The 25171-nt window shown below is 36.9% G+C and overlaps 1 protein-coding gene across 6 annotated transcripts in view; it reads right to left on the reverse strand.

Annotated features, from left to right (window-relative positions):
* UBE3C (ubiquitin protein ligase E3C) overlaps positions 1-25171 on the reverse strand; it is a 73176-nt gene that overhangs the window by 35066 nt on the left and 12939 nt on the right. For 4 of the 6 annotated variants that reach the window (XR_016281970.1, XR_016281972.1, XM_089533563.1 and 1 more), the window contains exons 5-15: positions 24841-24956; positions 23201-23358; positions 22136-22289; positions 20943-21163; positions 19637-19785; positions 17916-18103; positions 12184-12270; positions 9854-10011; positions 7996-8228; positions 4386-4490; positions 2989-3076 (exon numbers count right to left, since the gene is read on the reverse strand). Coding sequence is in view for 4 of the 6 variants with exons in the window: in XM_089533563.1 (XP_089389689.1) it covers positions 2989-3076; positions 4386-4490; positions 7996-8228; positions 9854-10011; positions 12184-12270; positions 17916-18103; positions 19637-19785; positions 20943-21163; positions 22136-22289; positions 23201-23358; positions 24841-24956 (1657 nt within the window). In the remaining 2 variants the exon portion in view is untranslated. The remainder of the gene's footprint in view (positions 1-2988; positions 3077-4385; positions 4491-7995; positions 8229-9853; positions 10012-12183; positions 12271-17915; positions 18104-19636; positions 19786-20942; positions 21164-22135; positions 22290-23200; positions 23359-24840; positions 24957-25171) is intronic. The other 2 variants (XM_089533561.1, XM_089533562.1) reach the window with 2 other exon arrangements.

Genomic DNA, 25171 nt, shown 5'->3' on the forward strand with positions numbered 1-25171 from the left:
AGAAGACTAGGACTTGGAAGAGTTGGTATGATGGAACTACACAAGATCTGAATTATGAAGATATATAATTGAGTACTAAAGTTAGGATGGTCCATGCCATAATATTCCCAATTTCTATGTATGGTTATGAAAGCTGGACAATGGTGAAAGTTGATAGGAAGATATAAACTCATTTGAGATGTACTGAAGAAGAGTTCTGCGGATACCCTGGACTGCTAAAAAGACAAATAAATGGGTCATCGAGAGTCTCAAGCCTGAACTCTCCCTAGAAGCCAAGGTGACTAAACTGAGACTCTCATACTTTGGCCATATAGTAAGACATGACTTGCTGGCAAAGACAATAATTCTTGGTAAGGGAGAACGCAGTAGGGAAAGAGGAAGACCAGATTACAGATGAGTAGACTCAATCAAGGAAGCCACAGCCCTGAGTCTACAAGACCTGAGCAGGGCTGTTGATACAAGGATGACTTGGAAGTCTCCCATTCATGGGGTCACAGTAAGTTGAAGTCGACTTGATGGCAGTTAACAAAAAAGAACTCTTTTCCATACACCAAGTCTCACTTGGTGTATGGAAGGATATATAAAGGCATATTTATGTCTAAGTCTCTAGTATCGTCACCATGGCCTAATATTCATGTTGACTGGGGAAATGTGGACTGAAGAAAATGTACATGTCAGAAATTTTCATGAAGCCAAAGTCCAACTGGTGTAGTTGGAAGTGAAAATTTCCAATACAAAAAGGGACAGGATATCCAGTATCTGCTTTTATAATGAAATATCAATTCACAAACTTAAGCAGTATCTCCAGAAACAATAAAGAAATAGAAGAGGTGGTATGTATGATTTTGATATTAAAGAAGAGGTAACTCTCAGAGTGGCAATCCTTTATCATCTGTTTGCATAGTAGCAGCAGTGGCTGGCTATCAAAAGCAACAGGTGTTACACCTTTAAGCTTAACTTTCTTTGAAACTAGAACTATTTAAAAATGTCTCTTTTGTGCACGAGGAACATAAGAGAGCTTAGAGTTTCAGCAAATACCATTATTGCAAGCGGTTGCAATCTGAGGGCTTTGTTACTTACAGTAAACACTTTTAATTACACTCAACACATACTATCTATTAAACTAGGGGTAAAAGCATTTTAAAAACAGAAAGTGCATGTACAGCAAAGGTAAACCACTATCTAACTTCAGCAGTTCAATTATTCTGGTCAATTAGTCAATTTTATCTACATTGCCCCATCAACGTTTCCATCTTTAAAGAGAAATATGGGATAGAGTCATCAATACACAGAACATTTAGAACTCAAGAGCTTGCCATTTAAGTAGATGAAAAAGCACAAATAAACATGGCCATATGTGAGTCAGTGGCTCTTTCACACTAATTGGTTTTAGCCCACAGGGAGTCAAGTGAGATTAAACAAATCATAACCACACTGTTATGTGCCTGTCTTAACACAATCCTGTTGATCACATCTTTTTTTCACTTCATGGGAATTCGTTGATCTAGACTGCTCTTTCATCAAGAAACAGAAAGTGGGCATACAGTTTAAACAAGATAGACTTTTTTGACATAAAGCTATCCCTTGCACAGGTAAAGGAATAGTTTCCAAAAAAAATTCCCATTTTCTACAAAGTCTTAAAATAACAATCTCTCTGTGATGACACAACATTTTGAAGAAGCATCTTCCTGTTTCAGTGGTCTTAGACAACATCTTCAGTTATACATACATGTGAGCAATGTATACTGCACGCTTTTATTGAAATTTATGAATATTGATGTCTCTTTTTTATCTCTTTATTCCTGTAATGTTAGAACAGGATGATATGTAACTGAGAGCCTCATAATGTAATTTTGTTATTGTTGTTGTGTGCCATCAAGTCATTTTTGATTTATGGCAACTCTATCCCTGGGTTTTCTTGCAAGATTTGTTCAGGAGTTTACCACTGCCTTCCCCTGAGGCTGAAAGAGTGTGACTTGTCCAAGTGGGTTTTCATGGCTGAGTGGGAATTCAACTCTGGCTTCCAGAGTCATAGTCCAATACTCATGCCACTGCATCACACTGGTTCTCACAATGTAATTTTATTTTGTATAATAATAAAAAATAATAATTCAAAATAAATAAATAGGTTTTTGAGTTGGTGTTGATTTTGATTATGTTGAAGGGTGCGATTTTTATATTTCATTGTTTTACATACAACTTGAGATTCTGAGCTTTTGCTTTTACAAAGTTTGGCCATCCTGAAATTCAATTTTGCTGTTTATTTGCCATCAAAACCATAGATTATTATTATGAGAACAAATCACAATATGATGTGGGCCTGCATACCGACTGCCTGTACACAAGGAGGAGTCTGGAAGCTATGGCTGCTGCTTTTTTTTGTTTATTCATTAGCTGCCACGAATTAGTCATAACTATGGCTTGTTTGAAACAAAACCAGCTTCACACCATGGAATAGGAAGTTATCTTGTTTCAACAAACCATAATTATGATTAACAATAGTTTAGGATTTGGACATAATGCTGAACTGTAAATTAGGCAAAAACTGGATGTGTTCTGGCTCATTATCATTATCTAAAATGATCCACAGTCAGTTTAGATAGCAATCAAAATAAATAAATGGTGTCAATCTGTCTTATCTAAGGTCAGTGTTTACTGTCTATAAAACCAAACATGTGCACACAATTTAATATGTCTACCACAATTTTAAACAATTACAGGTAGATTGTATTATGAGCGGAATACAAATTCTCACAAACCTTGCGGCCCTCCAAATGTTGTTTTGACTGCAGCTCCTAGCACTCCTAGCCATTGGCTACACTGACCACAACTGAATGTTGTGAACTACAGTTCAAATACATCTGGAAGGCAACAAATTGCCCACTACATGTTACATACAAATAGAAAACTCAGAAATTCTGTCTATACACTCTCTATATATAACTAAAATGCCATTTCCAAGGCAAAATGGGAAATACAAGGTCATACCATCCAAAGTAGACTGTAATGGTCCGATTCTTCCCATTCGTCTCACTCTCCATACATGTCTGGCTGATGGCACATACAGCTGGGTAACCTGGCAGTTCATTGGAACACCATGTTTAAAACTCAGATTAAAAGTTTAGGACTAAAATCTTTCCAGAAAAAGGGTTTGAAACATAGTTTAAATATATCAAAATATTGCCAAAGCCTTTTCTTGGAAAATACATCACCATCATCAAAATACCAATCCTAAAGCAGTTTACAATATCATAAACAATAAAAGAAACCAGGAAAAAAGCACAATCTACGTAGTTTATGAGAAAGTTCATTAAGTTCAGAAACAGGCAGGAAAACATGAAGTAAAAATATATGCTTTCAATAAACAGCTAAAACATAATCAGTGAAGTCTGATGTACCACTGAGGGGAGATGATTCCACAAGGTGACCATCACTGCAGAGAAGGCCTATTTCTATGTCACGACAGAGCCAGAAATCTGTGGGCTGGGGCACACACAACAGATCCTCCCCTGGAAACATAATAACCTATCATGGCTGGTGTAGGGTGAGATGTTCATTGGGGTAACAGACTATTAAAGTAACATTCCAGCCAAACAAAACATTTATTATTATTATTATTATTATTATTATTATTTGATGGAATACATCCTTCTTTAAGCCTATTTCATTTCCCCAGAAAGGCTTTGGGAAATATACATCTGCTTTGATTTATATTACTCCATTCCCATGCATTCTGATTAACTGTTACATCTACACAGGCATTTAAGAGTATCATAAGATTGTATACATGGTGGGGAAAATATCTTAAATCTGCAACACTACCACAAAACTTGCTTACCTCTGAGTAAAGATACATAGGATCAGGCAATATGTCTAACACTTTCAGACAGGGAACAAATAACAAAGGGTATTTCAATATTCTTCAACAGACCCAAGCACTTATGCTACAAGCACCATGATACTTAATATCACGATTTAGGCAGGGACATCCTGTTATACACTCAGAAACACTAGGTTCCAGCTTTGGCAGGATGCTACTTCTGCCAATTCTATGCCCCCACCAACCCTACCTCCTAAGCCAGGCAGCACACATCCAAGATTTCCAAAATTCTGCAGATCAGGGTGCTAGGAAACGACAAGTCCAGCACTTTCCAGGTCATGAGGCATATTGAGACAGGCAGCTGGAGAGACCCTACAGAATTCTGTTGCAGCTGCTTGCCTCAATGAGGCCCGCAATGGGAAAACTGCTACAACTTTCACTTCTCAGAACCACATTCTGAAGCGCCTTGGAAATGTGGGGTACTGCCTGGCTTAAGGAGCATGATTTTGGGGTCTGTAAAAGCTAGCCATTATTTTTAAAAGTTAAGGAAACACCCCTGTCTTACCTTATCTGCTCTAATGTTTTCCTGTTCTGATAGCCAATGATTTGGTGGACAAAAATTCCTTCTTGTGTCTCTAGCTTTCAACATTTTCACTAAATTTGTGATTACCTATATGAAAGAAATAATTCAATATAAAGTGGTATTGTTAAAAAAAGGCACAAAAGTACACTAAAATTTAAAGGAAGTATGTTTGTGTACAATAGTATTTTTATGAATACATTACTGGAGCACAACTACAGTATTCTTATTCTAACGAGATGAGATTGATTAACTGAGAAACTGGCTATAGTTTTCTCATAGTTTTAAGTTTGTTACTTTAAACAACTATTTATTTATTCAGATTACTGAAATGTATTGATAGAGACATTAATAGAAATTTAAGTAAAGTAAAGTCAAAATAACTAAGGGTTGAAACACACAGACAGGAAGGACCAGCTCCTGGTCCAAATGCCCTGGTGGTCACACTGCAGCCCCAAGGGACCACAGCAAGAAGTGGAAACGATCTGTCTGTTTTTGGACTCTTCCACCCAGCCTTTAGTGTGAGCCAATATAGTTATGTCTGCCAAGTTCTTTGGTATTGTTTTCCTTTGCTTCATCATTTAGATCCTTTGTTGCATGTCTCTAAGCTTTACCCTCAACTTATCCAAGGGACATATCAAAATCCACAATTTTGCCCCCCAAAGCAGCCTTTGACATATACATGAAGTCAACTTATAGTCGAGTATATGCAGTAGATGACTTCTACTCTGGGAGCTTTCAGGTATCAACTAAAAAGTTTTGTTCTACAGTGCATTTGATGAATGTTCTTCTGTGCTGGCATTACCCTTTTACAGGTCTTAGTAATTCTGCTTATATTATTATTGGTTGGCAAATATGCAGTCTTATTATAGTTTGCAATGGTTGTACTGAATTTAATAATCATAATTTTAGTTAGTTATAACTTTTTTGCTGTTCTGTTTTTCTTAGCACTGGTCATGTTGGAAACCTTTTAGGTAGAAACACAGGCTAAAAGTCTAAAAAATAAATAAAGCATTGAAATTAGCCACTACAGAAAACTGTTTAGGCTAGTTAAAAGTCCAGAGAATCAGATCAAGACTGGATCATGTTTTAAAATGACATAAAAGCTATGCTGATTAAGAGATATGTACTGCATCATTTCTCTGATAACTCTCAAAATCTGATGAGCACTATTTTAACTGTATTCTCTTCAATAAGCTCTGCAAAGCTGATAAGGCATCAAGCATGGCCCTTACAGTAGTCTCGCTGTCCAAGGACCAGCCTAGCTACACACCGAGAGCCTCATAACCAGGAGGATGGTCAGAAGGTGACAAACTGACCACAGTAACCCTGAAGACAATAGCATTGTACAATACTAATTATCTGTATCAATACATATTCCTCAAATCATGGATTTTCAAGTTATTCAAGGTAATGTCTTCATTTATCATCAATTTCAAAGATACTCACATGATAAAACATCATACATGGGATCTCCAAATTTTGCCAACTGGAAATATACCTCAATATTATTCAATGTAGACCAAATCAACTTTACCTACCCCCACTGGGAAGCTACAGTGCTTCATCACAAGATACCTATCTAAATGGATGCAATACAGCTCAAAAACACAAGATTTGTCAAGATATAAAAACAGTGGAGTTCTTTCTGTAGCTTACAGTATGCAAGTGGAAAGACATACAATTAAATAGAATATTGCAATTATATTCTTGAACTGTATAAACCCTTAAGTTTAGCCATGCATTAGAACAATATTCAGCACAATCAAAACTCTCATCGCTGGCAATGTCCATAATGTTCATGCTCATAAGTGAAATGTGTTGTAAAAATCGGGTAAAATGGGTGGGATAGATACTGTTGTAGACTTGTAGAATGAATAAGCATTCCTTAATTAGCCCATCAGGTTAAGTGCAAGCATTAATGGGCCTTTCCTAAAGTCTAGCATGACATCTTTCTCCAAACATGGCCAAGAAGAAAGTTCCATTAGCAATATTAATACAAGCTTAGTTGATCATTTTCATTCAATTAACTTCTTTCAATTAAATAGATAGCTTGACAAAAGCAGTGATAAAAGACCTGAAGGGACAGCTGATGACTCGAACTGAACATTAGTGTGCGAGAGGTCGCCGGTATTAAACGGACTGTAAATCTAGCATTCAATTTGGAAAATGCATTTCTTCTGCTTCCACTCCTTTAATGAGTAATTTTAGCTGACTATATATGTTTGCTGCAGAAATTTCATGGCAAGTCAAGCACTTTCTTGAGCAACAGTTATATTTGTGATAAGTTCTATCCCACTTCCTTAGTGTTCCCCAACCTTATGATACTAAGGTGAAACCAAAGTGGATAGAATATTGGTGGTTATTTGAAAATGCTCAAAAGATCACATTGCTGGGCAATATTAGCTGTGAACACTCTCCTAACATACTGTGGTTAACAAGCCAGTGGTCTTTTAGGAATATGGGCAGGTATTTTTGAATTCACATACCACTTCCCAAAACCACACACACACACACACACACACACACACACACACACACACCATGGAGCCAGGAATTCAGTAAGCAAGAACCAGAAGAGCTGCCAAGGACTAGTTATAGCCAGCACAGACTGAAGCATCCAAAGGCCTAGACTTATGTTCATAGAAAGTAATAAAATTTTCAATCACTGAATACTACCTAGGTTTGGACTACAGTCTACATCTAGCTGTACAAGAACCAAACAACAACAGATATGCACTTCTTTCAGAAAAGCAAATCATGTATAGAAAAATGAGCATGTTTGGAGGGGGGAGGATCCTGTGAACTCAATAACCAACAAAATGGATTCTAAAATTTAGAAACACGGGATCAAACAAGCCAGTTCATTTTTCTAAAGAATCTGTCACTACCCCTCTTGGCCCTCTTTGCAGCATTGTTCTGAAGTGCATGAAAATGTAGCTATAATACCTAAATATACCCTAATAGTCATCCTGATGACAATGCCTACCTTAGAATATTCATTCTGCAAGAACAAAAACTTATTTTTAAACTACACAAGACATTCTAGGCGTCATAACATGCTGACCATAAATCAAACATGAATCAGAAATTAATGCAGCACCCACACCACCAATTTCTCTTGCTTAATCCAAGCTTCTCAAGAAAAACTCCTCTTCAAAGGCATGACTGCATTCATCATTACACTAAGGCTGAAAATAATGCAATTTGACACCGCTTCAACTGTCATGGCTCAATGCTATGGAATTCTGGGATTTTCAGTTTTTTGTGGCACCAGAGCTCTCTGATAGATAAGGCTAAATATCTCACACAACTACAAATCTCAGAATTCGATAGTACTGAGCTCGCAGTGCAAACATGCCCATTGAAAAGAACGGACTCAGCCATGGATAGCAAGGGACAGTTGTATTACAATAAGAGAGGAAAACCACAGAAAAATATTAAAGCATTTAAAGTCAAATAACTATTATCGTGATCAAAGAATTAGATGCTTTCTTGGATTTTAGATTTGCCATCAGCCCAAGCACAAAAGAAAGGAAGACCTGCATTTCTTTTGCCTTGCTCTACAGAAATAAACATTATATCGGGCATTTACCTTAAAGAGTTGAATCCACCGCTTCTGTTCTGCTTGGATACATTGCTGCATTTCTGTGTTTGTGGTGACACCGACACTTCTAAAAGCTGCAATGTATTCTTCACGAACTTCTGGCTTTGTTTCTGGATATGCCAATTTAATTATTCCTAAGCAAGCATCTCGAAGACACCGCGATAGTATTACCAGTTCTTCCAATGTAAAAGGCATCATTGATGATTGTCTTTGGCCTACAACTATGGAAAATACAAAACACAAATTATTCTTGCTCTCTTGGTTGCAAAATGATAAGTCACAATACAAAAACTGATGATTTAAGTCTATGCTATAGAAGATGGTCAGATGTTTGTATCTTTTTTTTCCATTGCAGTTCAGAATCAGGTATGCTATTTCACCAACATTAAACCTGAATTTAAAATTTATTTATGGCCACTCTATACAAGCAATGTAGGCTCCAAAACACACTGCAAAAATAATCCAGTTTGAGACAGCTTTAACTGTCCTGGCTCAGTGCTAGGGAATCTTGGGAATTGTAGTCTACTGTGGCATCAGAAGTCTCTGACAGAGAAGTCTAAATCTCTCACAGAACTGAAATTCCCAGAATACCCTAGCATTGAGCCAGGGCAGTTAAAGCAGTCTCAAACTGGGTTATTTCTGCAGTGTGTATTGGACCTAAATTGAACAAATTTTCATTGCTGTGCTATTTATGCCAGCTCAAGCAACACATTTTAACTTTAATGATTTGTATAAATTAGGCCTACACGACTTGTAAAGCAATAAACCAAAAACAGTGTATTTGCCATGTATACTAGTTACATAATTCTACTTTACATCCCACCAGCTTAAGACTGACAAAAGGAGGTAGCTGAGCATATCACTGGTAGGCCACAATATTCGGCTAGTCCTGGGATGAGAATTTGTGACTTGTAGACCACAATTTTGTGGCTTGAAGAGCAGCATAGCTATTGCGCTCTCTCCCCCCAGACACCACCCAGCACCTACACAAACAAGTTTTGGCCAATAAGTTTTTTGGAGAGAAAAAAAAAATCCTGAATAGGCCTTTCAACACATTGTGAGTAAAGTATGTCAGTGAGAATCATCTCTCTCTCTCTCTCTCTCTCTCCCAATAAGATATCCAGGAGTGACCAGATACCATTTCCAGTTGCCAAAAGAGTGGTCACAACAGTACAGCTGTGATCCTCTGGCTCATTCCCATCTAGTGGGCAGCCAGTGGTTTGATGGGTCCCAAGTTATATATGGCTGTTTTGAACTTCTGGAGTCTACACCCAGGTCATAATTACTTCTCCCTAATTTTCAGAGAGTAGCATAAATGGAAAGGGAGGAAATGGAAAGAGAGGAAAATGTAGAGGTGAATGAACTGGAGAATAATTCATAACAGTGTAAGCATCAGGGGTTGTTTTTAATGTATATAATTCCAGGGAAGCAAAAATATTACTCGGTTTTCATAGCATAGTCAGTATTTGTCACGCAGTCAAGAGTAGCAACAGCAATAGCAAGTACATTTCTATGCTGCTTATCAGTGCACTTAAGCACTCTCTAAGCAGTTTACAATGTGTAAGCTAATTGCCCCCACAAGCTGGGTATTCATTTTAGCTACCTATGGAAGGATGCAAGGCTGAGTGGACCTTGGAGTCCTGCCTGGGATCACATTCACAATCTTGTGGCTATGAATGGCTACAGTACCTGCCTTTAACCACTGCAACACCAGGGCTCCTTCATTCTAAATTTCCAGTCTGAGACATTTATGAGCATACAGAGAATAATAATCTTCTGTTAACACTATTACTAATTTTATGGGGAAACAATACTCTAGACAAAATGAAGAGGATAAAGTTCTTACCTTCTATAGGATCACCAAAGAATTCGTTATCATGTATAGAAATAAGCGAGTGGCTAAACAAGGAGCTGAAAAGGTAAAAGAGAGGGATGATCCGACTAGAATCTTCTAAAGACATAGGTGAACCACGTGATATCACCTGAAGGAGGGGCACCATCGACCTTGACAGAACAAAAGATACAGAACTGTGATCAATTTAGACATATGATGGTGGGGGAAGAGACTTACGGTGCTGGGTTTTTTTAATGTCCCAGTATGAAAGAAATAAAAAGTTATACAATATTATCTATTAGAACAAAAATATTTAAAACACTTAAAATGAATCTTACATAAGTTATATTCACAAATAGTTTATCCTGAAGCACTGTTTCTAGTGAAATAATTCATGTATTTTATATGTCTGTTTATATTGCATATATTGTTCTCAGGTCAGTTAGTATGCAACTTTATCTGGATCCAAAACTTCCTGCATAAGAGTGAAATAAACGGGCAGCTTATAGCAGCATCTTGCCTCTCCAGCCATGATCAGGGCCTGATTGGCATGGGTCCACAGTGACCAAACAGCACACTTCTGAAGCTGGTCACTCCCGCAGCCCCAAACAAGCCGCTGGCAAGGAACTGATTTTTACCATCCTTTTCGCCAGTGGCTTCGAGCCACCTTCGGTGACTTCAGAGCAACTTCTGGCCGCTCCGGGGGTATGCGTCATCTGCACGTCACACCCCTGAAGTGGCTGGAATCCACCCCTTTGGCCCATCTGTTTTGGGTCTAAGGTACTGAAACTACCAATAGCCATTTTTGAATGACTAATGTAACAATTCATATGAGGTTTTACCTTAAATACCACATTGTAACTGGTAAAATGAAATGCACTGAAGTTGAGCCATATGGAAAACAGGTTATGATGGCAATTTCTGAGCCCAATTGGTAATTATATAGATCTGAGAAAACCATTAGTTGGCATTTATTAAACCAAAATATGTTGAGAAAATAATAATAATTCCATTTCAACTTGTTCAAATCAAATTTGGCCAATATATGCTGTTGCTACTTTACAGCTGAATGGTAAAAGGGCTGTCATCAGTTAAATTAATTTTAGCTGTTTAAGTAAGAAAATTTTATAATTATAAAGTCTTAAATATTTAAGAAGAACCTAATATTTTGTAACCGCTCTACAGATAACTGAAAGATCGTCTCTTGCTCATAGTTTCACAAACGAATAAGCACAACACAAAATAAATCAAAAATGAGGAAAGCAAGCATCAGAGGAGCAGTTCCCACTCTAGCTAATGGCTGGAGAGAAGGTAGTCTTCACCCTGCTAGTCTGTTATTTCAGTAAGACAATGGGTGTAATTTCTGACTATCTCTTTTTCTACTGGCTGTGGGAACACAGGTTTCATCCCTCTCAAGAATATCATTTAATCACAGCATGCATAGTGCTTCCCTCTACAAATCCACATCCACACACTATCAGTACGGGGGGGGGGGGGGGGGGATTGCTTTTCTTCTTCCATTCAGCAAAAGACCGTGTCCACACACAGTAAATAGGGATCACAATGCCCATCCAAATTAAAGACAGAAACAGAAAAATACATACACAGGAATGCAACGTTCTAAATTATCTGAATAATATGAAAATAAAATCTTACAAGAGCCTTACCAAAAAATCAGCCAGATGTATTTGTATTATACAGTATATGTTTTAAAGATTAAGATTTAAAGATTCCAAAAAGATAAAAGAACAAAACAACAACAAGAATAACAGCAAAACAAATCCAGCATAATCACCATACACCTCTATCTGCCAGTCAAAAACAATCATATTAAATAAATAATTTGGATGATCCCATTCAACCATCAGGGCTGCCAAGTAAGCATGATCCCATGGATAGAGGAAATAGGACCAGCCAAGCAGTCACCACTGCCCTGAGTGACACAGCACAATCCCCCACAAAGTCATGTATAATAATCTGTATGTGCTCCTATAAAATTAATACTAAGTAGTTTTTAAAAATGTGCACACAGAATTGGCTCATACAAGAAAGAGGGAGTATATCTTAACAGGGTTCTTTGCACATTCAGCTTGCATGGCTACTCAAATAAAAGGTAATTTGAAAAATTAAATCTGCACTTCATTTAATAGCAAGCACCTTTTAGTCAATCAGAATGTGTTTTAATTAATTAAATGCTGCAGCTCTACTAATTGATAATTGTCACAGCTTAGTTTGAGGTAATTTTACAACTCCTCTCCCATTTATTCCCATAACATTGTTTCACTCTACATAGTACATGCTTCTCTATATATATTTAGATTTTTAATGAGAGTAATACTTACCCAGTGATCATTCGTGTTGTCATTGAGGAGATTAAATACCAAAGATGCCTCAAGAACCTTGCATTAAAAGCTAAGCTGTATAGGAGTCTAAAGCAGAAAACAGAAAAGAAAGCAAAAAGAAAAAGTGACATCACATAAAACATGACACATGCCTGTTAACTTTTCTTTAAATATTTATTGAGAAGCAACAATCACATATTATTTTCAATATTAATCAACTAGTATAATTATGAACCAAAGTAAACAGCTTTTAAAAGTAAAAGTGTCCATTTATCATGCTAAAACTAATCAGAGGTTAACCTGTTCTTTCATGTTTTGCCAGTCATAACTGACTTATTCCACATTTGCTTAAATTTATAAGCCTAGAGTTACTTTAAGAAAGTAGTAAACTTTTAATTATGAAGCGAATACTAGAAGAAAACTCAGATAATGGAAACACCTCCTAACAATATTTAGGTTTCTAACTTTTTTAAAATTGTTAATTTTCTACTACTGTGTGATGATTTAAAATTTAGAAACTTCATACATCCTTTAAATCTGATTATTTACGTGCATGTTCTCAAGACATATTATTGCAAATCAAAGCATCACTCTTGTCTGCAATTCTAGATTTGTAACTAATAGTTTCTATTTGTATTAATTTTGCTTCACAATAAATAATAAAAAACCTTTGGAACTTCCTGCCCTGAGCAATTTATCAAGCCACCTTCACCAAGGCATTTAAGTGACAAATACATCTTTATTTTCTCTTCCTTATAACAGTAAGAGAGTATATTAACTATTTTATCACTGGCTGCTAGGTCTGTTCTAGTATTATTACAACTATTTACCATTTGTAATTTAAATATGTTTATTGTTTTAATTCCTCAGAGTCTTGAATTGAGATAGAGAATACAAATATTTAACATTCTTTTTTTAAAAAACCCACATGGAATGGTAGGTCCCCCCCCCCAACTAGGGTTGCAAAAAGCCTCCATAGTATTTTTCTTATCTATTTTACATTTCTGAAATCAAAGGATCATGTAGCTCAGTCCCTTTGCACAAAACAGTCATTTTATATGAACTCTACTGCTTCTTTAAGCAGGCATCTAATTGTTCACAAAGGGTGTGTGATTTATATGTATTTGGCAGAAGGGTATTTTGCCAAATTCTTTCTGGTGCAAGGAGGGAGATTAAATGACCCATTAAGCTTTATTTAGCTGAAGCGCTGCTATAAGTTAATTAGTTAAAGGCAAGATTTTCAGTCTAGGTCATAAATTGGGCTCAGTTTCCCACTGAGACCATTTAAGTTAATGAAGAGAATACAATAGAATGAGACAGGCACATACAGTTGGATAAAGGTCAATACAGCAGGGCAGCATATTTTGACACTTCTTTTAAACAGGGAGGTGTCACAGGTAGAAGGTAACAGATGTGACTGCAATTACATGAGATTAAGTGAGCCACTGAGCACAATTGTAGATGAATATTACTCTTCTGCTAATGCCCATCTGGGACTTCTTCCATGAACAAACAGGCAAAAAACACTCTAGATATTTTAATTACATACAATAGCATGGAGATTTTCCCAAGAAGGTTTTTTTTCCAGGTACAAAGTGTAATTTCATGACACATTCTGAAATGTTTTCAAGGTGAAAGTCATTTTATATGAAGCACAACTGTTCCTTGGGGATGTCCTTTAAATAGTTTTTACCAAATGCTTGGAAGTAGATTTCTTACAATTCCTTTCAATATTCTAGAGTCCCATCTGCCCATTGTGAAACAAATTAACAGAAGAATCACAAGTGTATTAACAGGCATCAGACAGGCATCAAATTTAATTATACAGGAGACGTGTAATGGTAAAGATGCAAAATCTTAATACTCAGCCCAAAACGAACACTCAGTCTCCTGGAATAAGAGGGGCCAATAAAAATGGTAATATCATTAAATGCAGCATAGTATATTGCAAAGCAGGTGAAGCATTGTTAGAAGAGGGCACAACTGTTAAGTATTGACAAGATAAATAGATCCCCATGTCCTTACTTGTGAACACAGCAAGGTGGCAGCAAAGACAGAAGGGGCACTGAAGTCAACAATTGGCAGTACATAGCTTTATCACACTATGGCCCTCCTGAGAGCAGTAATGCTTACAGATGTCTGTTCCTAGAAAAATTAGGCATTGTAGCTAGCATGGTCTAATGGTTTGAGCGTTGGACTAGGACACTGGAAGACCAGGGTACAAATCCTGGGGCAGTCATGGAAATCCACTGGTTGACCTTGGGCAAGTCACACTCTGTTAGCCTCAGAAGATGGCAATGGCAAGCCACATCTGAAGAAACCTGCCAAGAAAACCCTATGATATGTTTGCCTTAGGAGTTGCCTTAAGTTGGAAATGACTAGAAGGCATGCAACAACAAAACAAATGAACAGGGTAGAAATTACAGTGGGCCCTTGGTATCTGCTGGGATTTGGTTCCAGAACCCTTTCAAGCCATGGATGATTGAATCTGTAGATAAATAATTTGTGGATATGGAGGGCTGACCGTATTCTCACATTGCCAAATGTATCATTTCAGAAAACAAAATTCCATGCCTTGAGACAATTAGCAACCCGCACAAGCAAATGTGTTAGCATAGTTTCATTTCTTCATTATAGTTGCTCTTTAACAGCATGAACAATTTCTCTAACATGTACCTGAGGAAGTCAACTTTAGTTTAAGAACGCTCAAGCTGCTAACTTCTTTCTTTCAGTTAGTCTCAAAGGTGCTACAAGATCTCTCTACATCTCTAATACATATACCTACACAGACAAACACACCTTAAGGCTGTTCTATACAGGAAAAGCAGGCAATTGAAATTCTCGGTGCCGCTCCTGAGAACACTATATGCCTTCCCCCACCCCATGCTTATACAGGCACAAGATAACAAGGTAAGAATTAGCAAGCCTCAATCAGAAAATGTGGATACAATGTAAAGATATATACTTCATTCTTTCTGTCATGTTCTTTAGAGGCACCTTTGCTTTCTGCATAAGCAGTAAACATATTGTGTCAAATTATACCAAAGAACAGAGGTTTTCCATAAAGAGTGATTAAGACAGAATTTTGATTTGGGGGAGGAGGGAAAACAAACTTCCCAGAAATTTATCAAGAAATCAGTATGTGGCTCTAACATATAACACCAATCTTCAACTAACCAGTCACAATCCAAGATAAGATGGAGTGTTGTGTGCCTTCACGTTGCTTCCACCTTATGGTGGAACCATAAGGTAAACCTACCACAGGGTTTTCTTGGCAAGATCTGTTGGGAGAAGGGTTGACTTTGCCTTCTTCTGAGGCTAAGAGGGTGTGATTTGCCCAGTGGGTTTCCATGGCTGAACGGGGATTTGAAGCCAGAGTCCAACACTCAAACCACTACTACTCTCACATCAATAATACAATTTTTTGTATAGGATGTTTCCCCTCAAATGTGACAAAAGGAGTGGCCATGAAAGGAGAATGTGTGTGTGCATGTGCATGCCTTCAAGCCACCAACCAATTTATGGTTACCCCAGGAATTTCTCAGGGTTTTCTTAGGCATGGAATAATCAAAGGTACAGTGCTACCTCGGGTTACGAAATTAATTCGTTCCGCGGCGCCGTTCGTAACCCGATACATTTCGCAACCCGAAAAGGCTTTCCGTTAGCGCTGGAAAGCCGCTAGCCGCGCTTCGCATTTGAATTTCGCGCCGAAACGCGCCGAAATGAATTTCGTAACCCGAAAAATCTTTCGTTACCCGGAACAGTTTTTTCCAATCTAACTTTTTCGTACCCCGGAAATTTCGTAACGCGATCAATTCGTATCCCGGGGTACCACTGTAGTTGATTATGATCTTTGGAATAGCGGTATATAAATAAAACGAATTAAATTAAATTAATTCGTTTTGCCAGTTCCTTCCTCTGAAGTATAGCCTTCAGCACCTGATGTTCACTGGCTGCCTCCCATCCAAGCACAAAGCAGAGCTAAAAATGCTTAGCTTCCCAGATCAGACAGGTGCCTTTAGGGTATTTAGGCAGTATATGGCATCATTATTTTTATTTATTGAATAAATGATTAGTTTTCACAGGTATGCACATTCTGCTTGCCAAGAAGCACTTGCCAGAGTTGCCTGCTTTGCCTCCCTACCAAGATGAAAGAGACAAGGAAGTGGATCCATTGTTGTAGGATTGTGTTAGAGGTGAGCCAGACTGCCACTTTAATACACACACATACAAAATATCAATTAAGTTAATCATTTGCCTAATCTGGAAGCAAACCCAGTAAATTCCTACAAAGAATTGTGGAATGTTTAGAACATCTCCTTGGAGGAAACAGGGAGTATAGTTACCCAATTAAGGCTATAGAGACCTCACTAATTAAGAACCTTTCCTATACAGTTCGCCAATAAACCACAAGTCAAAGCAATGGTCCATTTAAATCCCCGTAATTACTATTCAAAGCAATAAACCAGTTGCAATAAAGACAGGCATACCAATTCAGCCTCTACTATGATCTCCAGATCTCACATCCTGCTCTACTGCAATTAGCTGACAAAGAACTAATTACCCTAATCAAGTGATCACTGTTTCACTAACATCTTACTTCCTTGAACAGCTATAAACACCAGTAGGTTAAACAGGCAGTGCTGATTAGTTTTCTTTACCACTGTTCACAAAACAGTTTGAACTAATTGTGTTTTACAGCATTCCAAAAATAACAGATGCATTTCTTCTCAGTAACTTTGTGTTATTCACTCGTCAATTCCCCAGTTCTGAGGCCTTTAAAATTATCAGGGCATAGCTGCACCATGAATATGTTTAAGTCACATGTATACAAGTTACCAAATATCATTTCCCCCATTTCTTACACATTTCAGTATTTTATGGAAACTCGTTTTCCATTTAAAATTTCACTCCTTCTAACAAAACTCTCAGCTAGCCTTTTTAATATGAAGATTGTCATTTTATACTTTTTTGTGTGTGAACAGCTATCATCTCCCTTGCAATGCTATTATCAGTACTATTTTTGAAACTAACCCAAATGTTGTAGTCTACGTTCTCTAATATCTAATCTCTGCTTGGGCTCACAAATAAGTAACTGCATAGTTATTTGGATCCCAACTTAAAAACCTATAAATCTCCATCTTCCCCTCTATTATAAAAAATGTAACTTGAAATTTTTGGGAAGTCTGTAGCACTACGTTTTTACATGAATACAAACAGACCATTCAAAAGAAACCAAGGAAAGACTTAATCTAAGAGGTATGCACTTGTCTATTATATGTCACTAATACAATTCATTATAAACAGATAGTGAGATAAACTTCACTACCACTGTTACACAAATGGTTTGGACAGTTTGGGATAAACAGGTGCAGTATATGGCTTCTGATGTAAGAAAAGAATTAGTTTAGCCAACATAGACAAGAAGGCTATTAAATCAAGAAAAGGGAATCACGTGGTTCACCAAATGTTGTTCTATAGTCCCAGCCACTGTAGCTGACATAGCCAATGGTGAAGAATGCTGAGAGATGCAGTCCAGCTATATCTGGACACCTTCATGATTCCTGGCTGTAATATAAATTCCTAAATAAAACTGGGTGGTTTACATATACCAGTATAACCAGCCAGTCATCACTAACAAAGCACCATACATATTTTTGACTTAACCCCCAATGTCCTTTAGCATTGACATGATAGTTGGTGTGCAAAATGCACAAAACTTTTACACTTGCCTGACTTTTGGCACCATCATTCGGTGCTGCACCATTAATGTGTGGCAGATAGAAGCCATTAGAGTAAAGACTTCTTCACTAGCTGAATCTCTCCAAACCATATTTAACAGAGTGTTTGTCTGCTGTTTAGTATCCAACTTTGAAAGACATTCATCTGTTATATACTGGACTGATATTCTTCCATCTCCCTGTAAGAGAAAAAGAGGTTGTACATTTCAAAAATAATTACAAAATTAGTTAATTACTGAAAAATATTTTACCATGGACTTTAAATTTTTCATTAAGCATTTCAGTTTCAAGCCTTGTGAATTCAAACAAATTTCCAATTGCTTAAGTCTATATCCTTAAACATTTTTTAAAAATAGTACATGATGATACAAAAACAATAAGGTTTTATGTCTCCAATATTAGCAGGCATCATATGTCTATCTTAATTTGTGTATTTACAATGAAAGTTTTCTGAAATGATATTTTTAAAAATCTAAGACTGGAAGCCTGCACACTTTTATCTAGGAGTAAGCCTCACTATTCCCAAGGAGTAAGTATCTCTCAATGGGAGATACTTCTGAGAAAGCCTACAAAGGACAATGGTATTTATCATGATTAAGAATTCTCAGATTTCATATACTGTTAAAGAAGATATTAAACCTGAAACACTATTCCTGACCAGTTTATTGTAAAAAAAAATAATAATAGGTGCCTACTATCATATGTCTAATTGCAACTTCTGATGTCAAACCCAGCAGCATTAATATTTTCTCACTACTTGAAATTGACAAACCAGAATTTCTATTTATAAATCCATACAAAGTAGAGTAGGGCTTTTATATACAGCCTCACTGATTATCTTTCTGAACAGCCATAAAATGCTTTGCCCTCATTAGAATTCCATTCTCTTTCATAATAAATCATAGTACATTATGTAGCCACCTGTGTAATGTTCTACTTGACTGCAGCTCGCATGCCTAGCCTATATAAAACCTTTTGTAAGCAGCCTGTAACAAAATACCTGAAAACTGGGTGGTGAAGCCTGTATCTACACTATTCAAACACACAGTATTAAACTTTTGTGTTTTCTACTGAATACAAAAAAACCTGTAAACAGACCACCTGTGAACAGGACCAAAGTAAACCTAAATTAAGGGTCTAGGCTAATATATTTCACTGTCCAAAAATGCAGGGTTATAACAAAGAATGCTTGCTTCAACTTGGTTGTTGCCATTACAGAATTTCTTCAAGAGACTGAAAATAGTAAAAGTATTCAGGACACATTTGAAGACCTGGAATTAAAACTCTGCTTGAGAGAGGACATGATCTCTGTTCTCTTTAAAATGTTGCGTTCCATTCTGGACTCTGTATAGCAACAATCTTGGCCACCCTGACAGGTGATGTGTACCAAGACCTCTCATTAGCATTTGACCACTGTATTGTATCCACCTATCCTAGATGTCTGACTATGAGGGCATAGTTCACATGAGTGATGTACTTCCTAAATGGATATTTCAGAAGATGCTATTGGAGAATTTGGCTCTGCCTCACAGCTTTCAGTTTACGGAGTTACACATGGTTCTACTATATCTAAAAGAGTTTTTAAAATCTGTATGAAACTGCTGAGAGAAGCTGTGATCACCTCCAAAATGTTACCCTGTCTCTCAATTTTTTTCATATTTCACTTTGCAAGGGTATAGAGTCCTAGTAAGTAGAAATATATAAATACTCACAGGCATGGAAGTTGTCTTACTAATTTCTTCATCTTCAGAGTCACTAGTTGAATCCTGACAATCTGTACCTGATGTAGATACGGGTAACTGAGAAAGAAATGTCTGGAGTACCCTCAAATACACTAGTAGCCCTTCTTCAGAAAGAGATCCTAGAAAAATAAATAAATAAATAAATAAATAAATAAATACATACATACATACATACAGTGTTGACAACGATAACTTATGAATCACTTTTCTATGATTTGCTATTTTAAATAATCTTTTATTTTTGAGAGAATGAACAATTCTAACATTCAACATAACATTCCAAACTACACAATAAAGATTCCAGTTGCTTTCTAATACACAGGATATGTGTTTTGGATCCATATTACATTACCTAACATTAGAAACCAGTGAAATTATTGGGACAAATTCTTGGTAGCTTGGCTCAAACTCCAATCATTTCAATGCAACCAATTTACCCTAGATTCAGTCCTCTGTTGATATCCTGCTTGATATATACATATGACAATAGACGCAGGAACAGTAGAACAAATATGATTCATAGGATGCATGGCACACTCAGTTTTTAAACCTATAACACTAAAGCTATCTTTTAAAAACGTTTCATCACCTCATTATTGATAATAACAATAAAAAACAATATTGGTCTCAGAAATCAGAAGATACATTTCATCAATGGAAATATAATACAGTAAAAGTCATTATCACTATGGGCTGTACTAAACAAGTACAGAGTCAACCAGTGAAGTCTTCTGGTTTGCAATCTTCCTGTTATAGCATAAATCAGGGGGAAATGGGCTAAAAATTGAGACAGCCTGCATCTTCATTCCATTTAAAGTTGAAAGCTCTGTGCATGACCTTAAACCAGCCCACCATCTCTCCATTAAATATAAGGATAAGTTCCATATAAACTGCCTTAAGACCTTTGAAACATGGGCAAAATGCAAACATAACAGGATTCACGTTTCATGATAAGATGCTAACTTAATTGCCTAAAGCCCAATATACAGTCCTCCCTCTGTTTTCGCGGGGAATCCATTCCAGACACACACACCTGTGAAAACGGAAAACTGTGCATATTCAAGCCCTATTGGTTTGAATGGAGGCGCGTCCCCACAGGGGCATAAGAGCACACACCACAGGGGTTTGTGGGTGTGCACCACAGGCACCCTATTTTAATCCCCTGAATTCTCCTCCCACAGATAATAAAGGGACGCGTATCCCAAGTCCACAAGAATGGAGGGAAGACTGTACAACAAAGTGATATTTAAAAATCTATTAAATATATGTTGTTTACCTAAGTATGTTTCACCAGCTGTCAGGACGAAGTAAAAAAGCCAAGGAGCTCTCTCACTTTTCCTTGAGCGCCGGCTTTCTGTTAACAATAGTGCATTCAGAAAAAGTTCATAAGGGAAACAAGTCTGCACATCTGCAAGCGCTGGAATGATGAAATGGAATATCTGGTCTGTAAAAGGTGCTGCCAGAAACTCATCTGTAAAAGCAGCAAAGATCTGTTGCCTGTAGCAGGTAAAAAAAGGATTCCTTTTACAGAAAATGTCAGCACAACTCTACACTAGTACATTTACAATACAATCAATTCACGGGTATTGAATATATATTTCACTCATCATTTTAAAAATACATCAAACTAGATTTCATTCATTCTCTGTTAGACGTACCCTACTGCTTGGATTCTTCATAGTCAAAACCTACCCATTTATTTAAATTTGAATTCTAATCTTCTCCTTTGTTTTCATGGGAGATGTGAAGTAGGTTTTAATGTAATTAAAAAACAGCTACTAGTAAAAAAAATCCTTTTAGTAAATTATACATAATAGCATATAATTAATTATACATATTAAAATATAAAATGGTGATACCAGTAAAAACAAACTACAACAGTTTAACATTTGACATTCCTATTGCTATTATCTCACACAGCCTGCCTATACAGGTCTGTTATTGGACTCTCCACTCTACGCATCTGAGGAAGTAGACTCAAGTCTAGAAATCTCATGCTACCAGTTTCTTTCATTCAGTTCATCTCAAAGGTGCTACAAGATCCCTGTGCATACTGGTTTTCCAGATTAACATGACTATGCCTTTGAATTCTAAAAAGTTTAAGAGTCTTTAGAAATAATAAATACAATTTAAATATTAAAAAGGCCAGCTCTGCCCATGTTAGTCAATGTGTTGCTGGAGATCTGCTAAACAGAAAAGTCTTGCTAACAGAAGGCCAAGATTTAGGCCCCCTCAGAAGGCAGCTCTAAATCTGTGAGCAGCCACTATTATTTCTCTTTTTCTTTAGCTAAACGAATTCACAGAAACACAGTGAATTGTCCTAAGACCAGAAATCACTATAAAAGCTGATGTAGTAATCATACAGAATGTTGTATTTCTCTTTTACCATCTGTAAATCACTAAAGTAAGCAAACACAATAAGCTAGTATGAGCCAAATTATGCACAAATAATGTTTTACAGACACTTACCTGGCATCTTCAGGACAGGAGAGATAATTAAAGTGCAATGGCTTCAAAACATTCTCTAACAATATTTTTGCAATAGGAACCCGAGAGACATCAGAATACTCAATACTTGATGGAAGTTTGTTATTTATAAGCAGATAAAGAGATCTGTAGTATCCTGAAAAAAAATATACAGTTCAAACACTCATGTCTACTTTAAGTCATACATTTAAGTAATAAACATTTTAACATATTTCAGAACAACTGGCACATCATCTATTACAGTGAACACAATAATCTTATAGCAAGACTAGATTTTGGCCTCAGCTTTGTCAAATGTATATTTAAATATAATGGCCTTTAAGCACTACCTACCAAGCTTAGTGTTTTGTGGCATTATGGAACTTCATTAGGTATCCATGATTTCATAATCACACACATAAACAAAATTAACCGAACAAAAGGATTTTACATTTTCTAGTGTCAAATATATATATATATATATATATATATATATATATATGCGCCATTCTTAAATAAATATATATGCGCCATTCTTAAATAAATATACTTTTTGGACTGCTAATGATAAAAAAAAATAACTTGAACAATGAAAATTACAAGTGGGGAAAAAGTAGAAGGAATTATTTTTAAATGTTTTGTATACAAGAGATAAGTGGTACAATTACTATGAAAACATGTCAGCTTATTAAAATGCAGCATATTCCAAAACATATGGGAAATTATTCACATTTAAACATTATTCTAATATCCACAAATATAATTCTAAATGAAGCTCAAAAATATAGCTTGTGGGAGTTACACAGTGGTGTAGTGGTTAAATGCAAGTACTGGAGCCACTCACAAACCACAAGGTTGTGAGTTCAATTCTAGCCAAGGGCTCTGGGGCCACTCAATCTTGCATCCTTCCATAGGTCGCTATAATTAGTACCCAGCTTGTTGGGGGCAATTAGTTTACACACTGTAACCTGTTTAGGGAGTATTTAAATGCACTGATAAGCAGTACAGAAATGTACTTGCTATTGCTATTAAATTATTGGCTTGCAAAATGACAAAAATTACACTAACCTTTTTGAATCACGTAGTGCAAGATTTGTTCAATTACTGATGCTACCTTGTTAACATCTTGTAAAACGGGTAAATAGGTATTCTCGGATGAAAATACTTCAAGCATCCTCATAGGAAGTGCAACATTCAGACTGTCATCATTGCAGTTTTGTAGCAATCTAAAACAAAATGAAAACTGTTACTCAAATGATACAGTGTTTTTTCCTCTCTGTTAGAAATATAATTCTCACTTATGGACAGCAAAATGAAATTTCAGACTTCAGCGTGGTAAAGAAAAAGTAAAATCTGACCGCTAATCATAGAGTTAATGTTTTGTAATTGAAATGTGGGAGTTTTCTTCCTACCACAGATATATCAGTACCAGCACTATGGGGAATATGGGCAGCATGGAGGTAACACCTCACAGTTTATGATATTATCTTTTTTCAAGTAATTATCTGCTTTGTGACACTGTGACATTCAACATAACAAAGAGCATTTACTTGCGCTCTTAAACATTGTTTTAGAGGATATGGGGCAAAACAAACTGCCCCTTTGCACCACCTTCCTAGCAGCTTGGGAGTGCAGCATTTTCACACCGCATGCTCCCAAGCCACCCAGAAACTACCCTCACTGACCAGTCATGGCCAGCTTCACGACGCTCTGGGCATGTGGCATTTACACGCCACCAGAGCACTGGGAACTGGCTTGGGGCTGCAGCGGGGCCAGAAAAGCCAGCTTTTTGCTGGCCCAAATAGGAGCAGATCTTCTCCATTCCTATTTGGGCCATCTCTGTGATGGATTGGGGCTGTGGCATGCAGTTGCTGCAGCGCCACAGCATGCAGTTGTGCAGCGGCCCCAATCCACTGTTTTGGGGTGGTCTGTTTCGCTCCCCAGTTGCACAATTTCAAGCCATTTCATATTTTAAGTGTATTTTTGAAAATAACATACCACTCTTTAAATGATAAGTGATGAATAATGTCCTTCCTCATAGCCCTACTCTGCATGGCATGTGTTATCAAAAGTATGTCAACAGAGTTCCAATTCTGGCAGTTTCTACCAAACCAATTAAGGCTTTGAGAATTGCCCCAGCATCAATGTGTGTGCTGTCTGAGGACTAGCCTTGATAGGTATAAGGGAGCTCTTCATCAGAAAGGTGGCCGCCAAATGATAAGTTGGTCACAGCAACCATGAATACAAAAAGGATGTAGACTAGTTATGATCTGCACTAGACTACCCTTACTGATTTAATTATCAAAGGATTAATAATGCTAACAAGTTATCTCTTACCAAAACAAAGAATAACTACTGTTCACCATTCATATTCATCAGGAATCTATTCCAGACCCCCACTCCCACTGATGAGGAAAAACACAGGATATCAGGTCCCACTGATTTCAATGGCAGGCGCAACATGCACACCCCCATTGAAAGCAATGGGCCACGGGATATTGAGAGCTCACCGTAATTACTGTTGCTTCAAATCCAATAATCAACCCCCTGATGTTCTGCTTTTTCCCATATAGCTTCTGTGGGCTAACATCTTCAAGCCATTTAACATTCTGAATACAGATCTACAGCCTTAGGCAAACCAAACAAGCTAAAAGAACATATTCTGCAGTCAACCAATTTTAGAATGGTTTTCTGCATTTGTTTTTTACCTGCAGCATAAGCCCAGCAGTCTTTTTATCTGGAATAGGCATGTAAGCTTGTCAGGGCCTTCAAGCTGCTTCACAAACTGAGAATTCTGTTTAATCAAGTTCTGACATATCCATATCTGGAGGGAAGGGGGAAAATATCAGATACAAATTTTAAAATACTTTATAAATATTCCTGCTTTTTGCAGCCTGAACAACAAAATGACTTAATGCTAAATCCATATAATAAAAACAATATTAAATAAAGGCAAAACCTGATTCCTCCCCTTCCCTTCACAACATGGTGTTAAACAATCTGAAAATGCAACTGAGAGAGATCTGTCACTTTGCCAGA

This window comes from Sceloporus occidentalis, unplaced genomic scaffold (genome assembly GCF_023333645.1).
Source record: "Sceloporus occidentalis isolate IW3139 unplaced genomic scaffold, rSceOcc1.0.p SCAF_7, whole genome shotgun sequence".
Classification (NCBI taxonomy): Eukaryota; Metazoa; Chordata; class Lepidosauria; order Squamata; family Phrynosomatidae; genus Sceloporus; species Sceloporus occidentalis.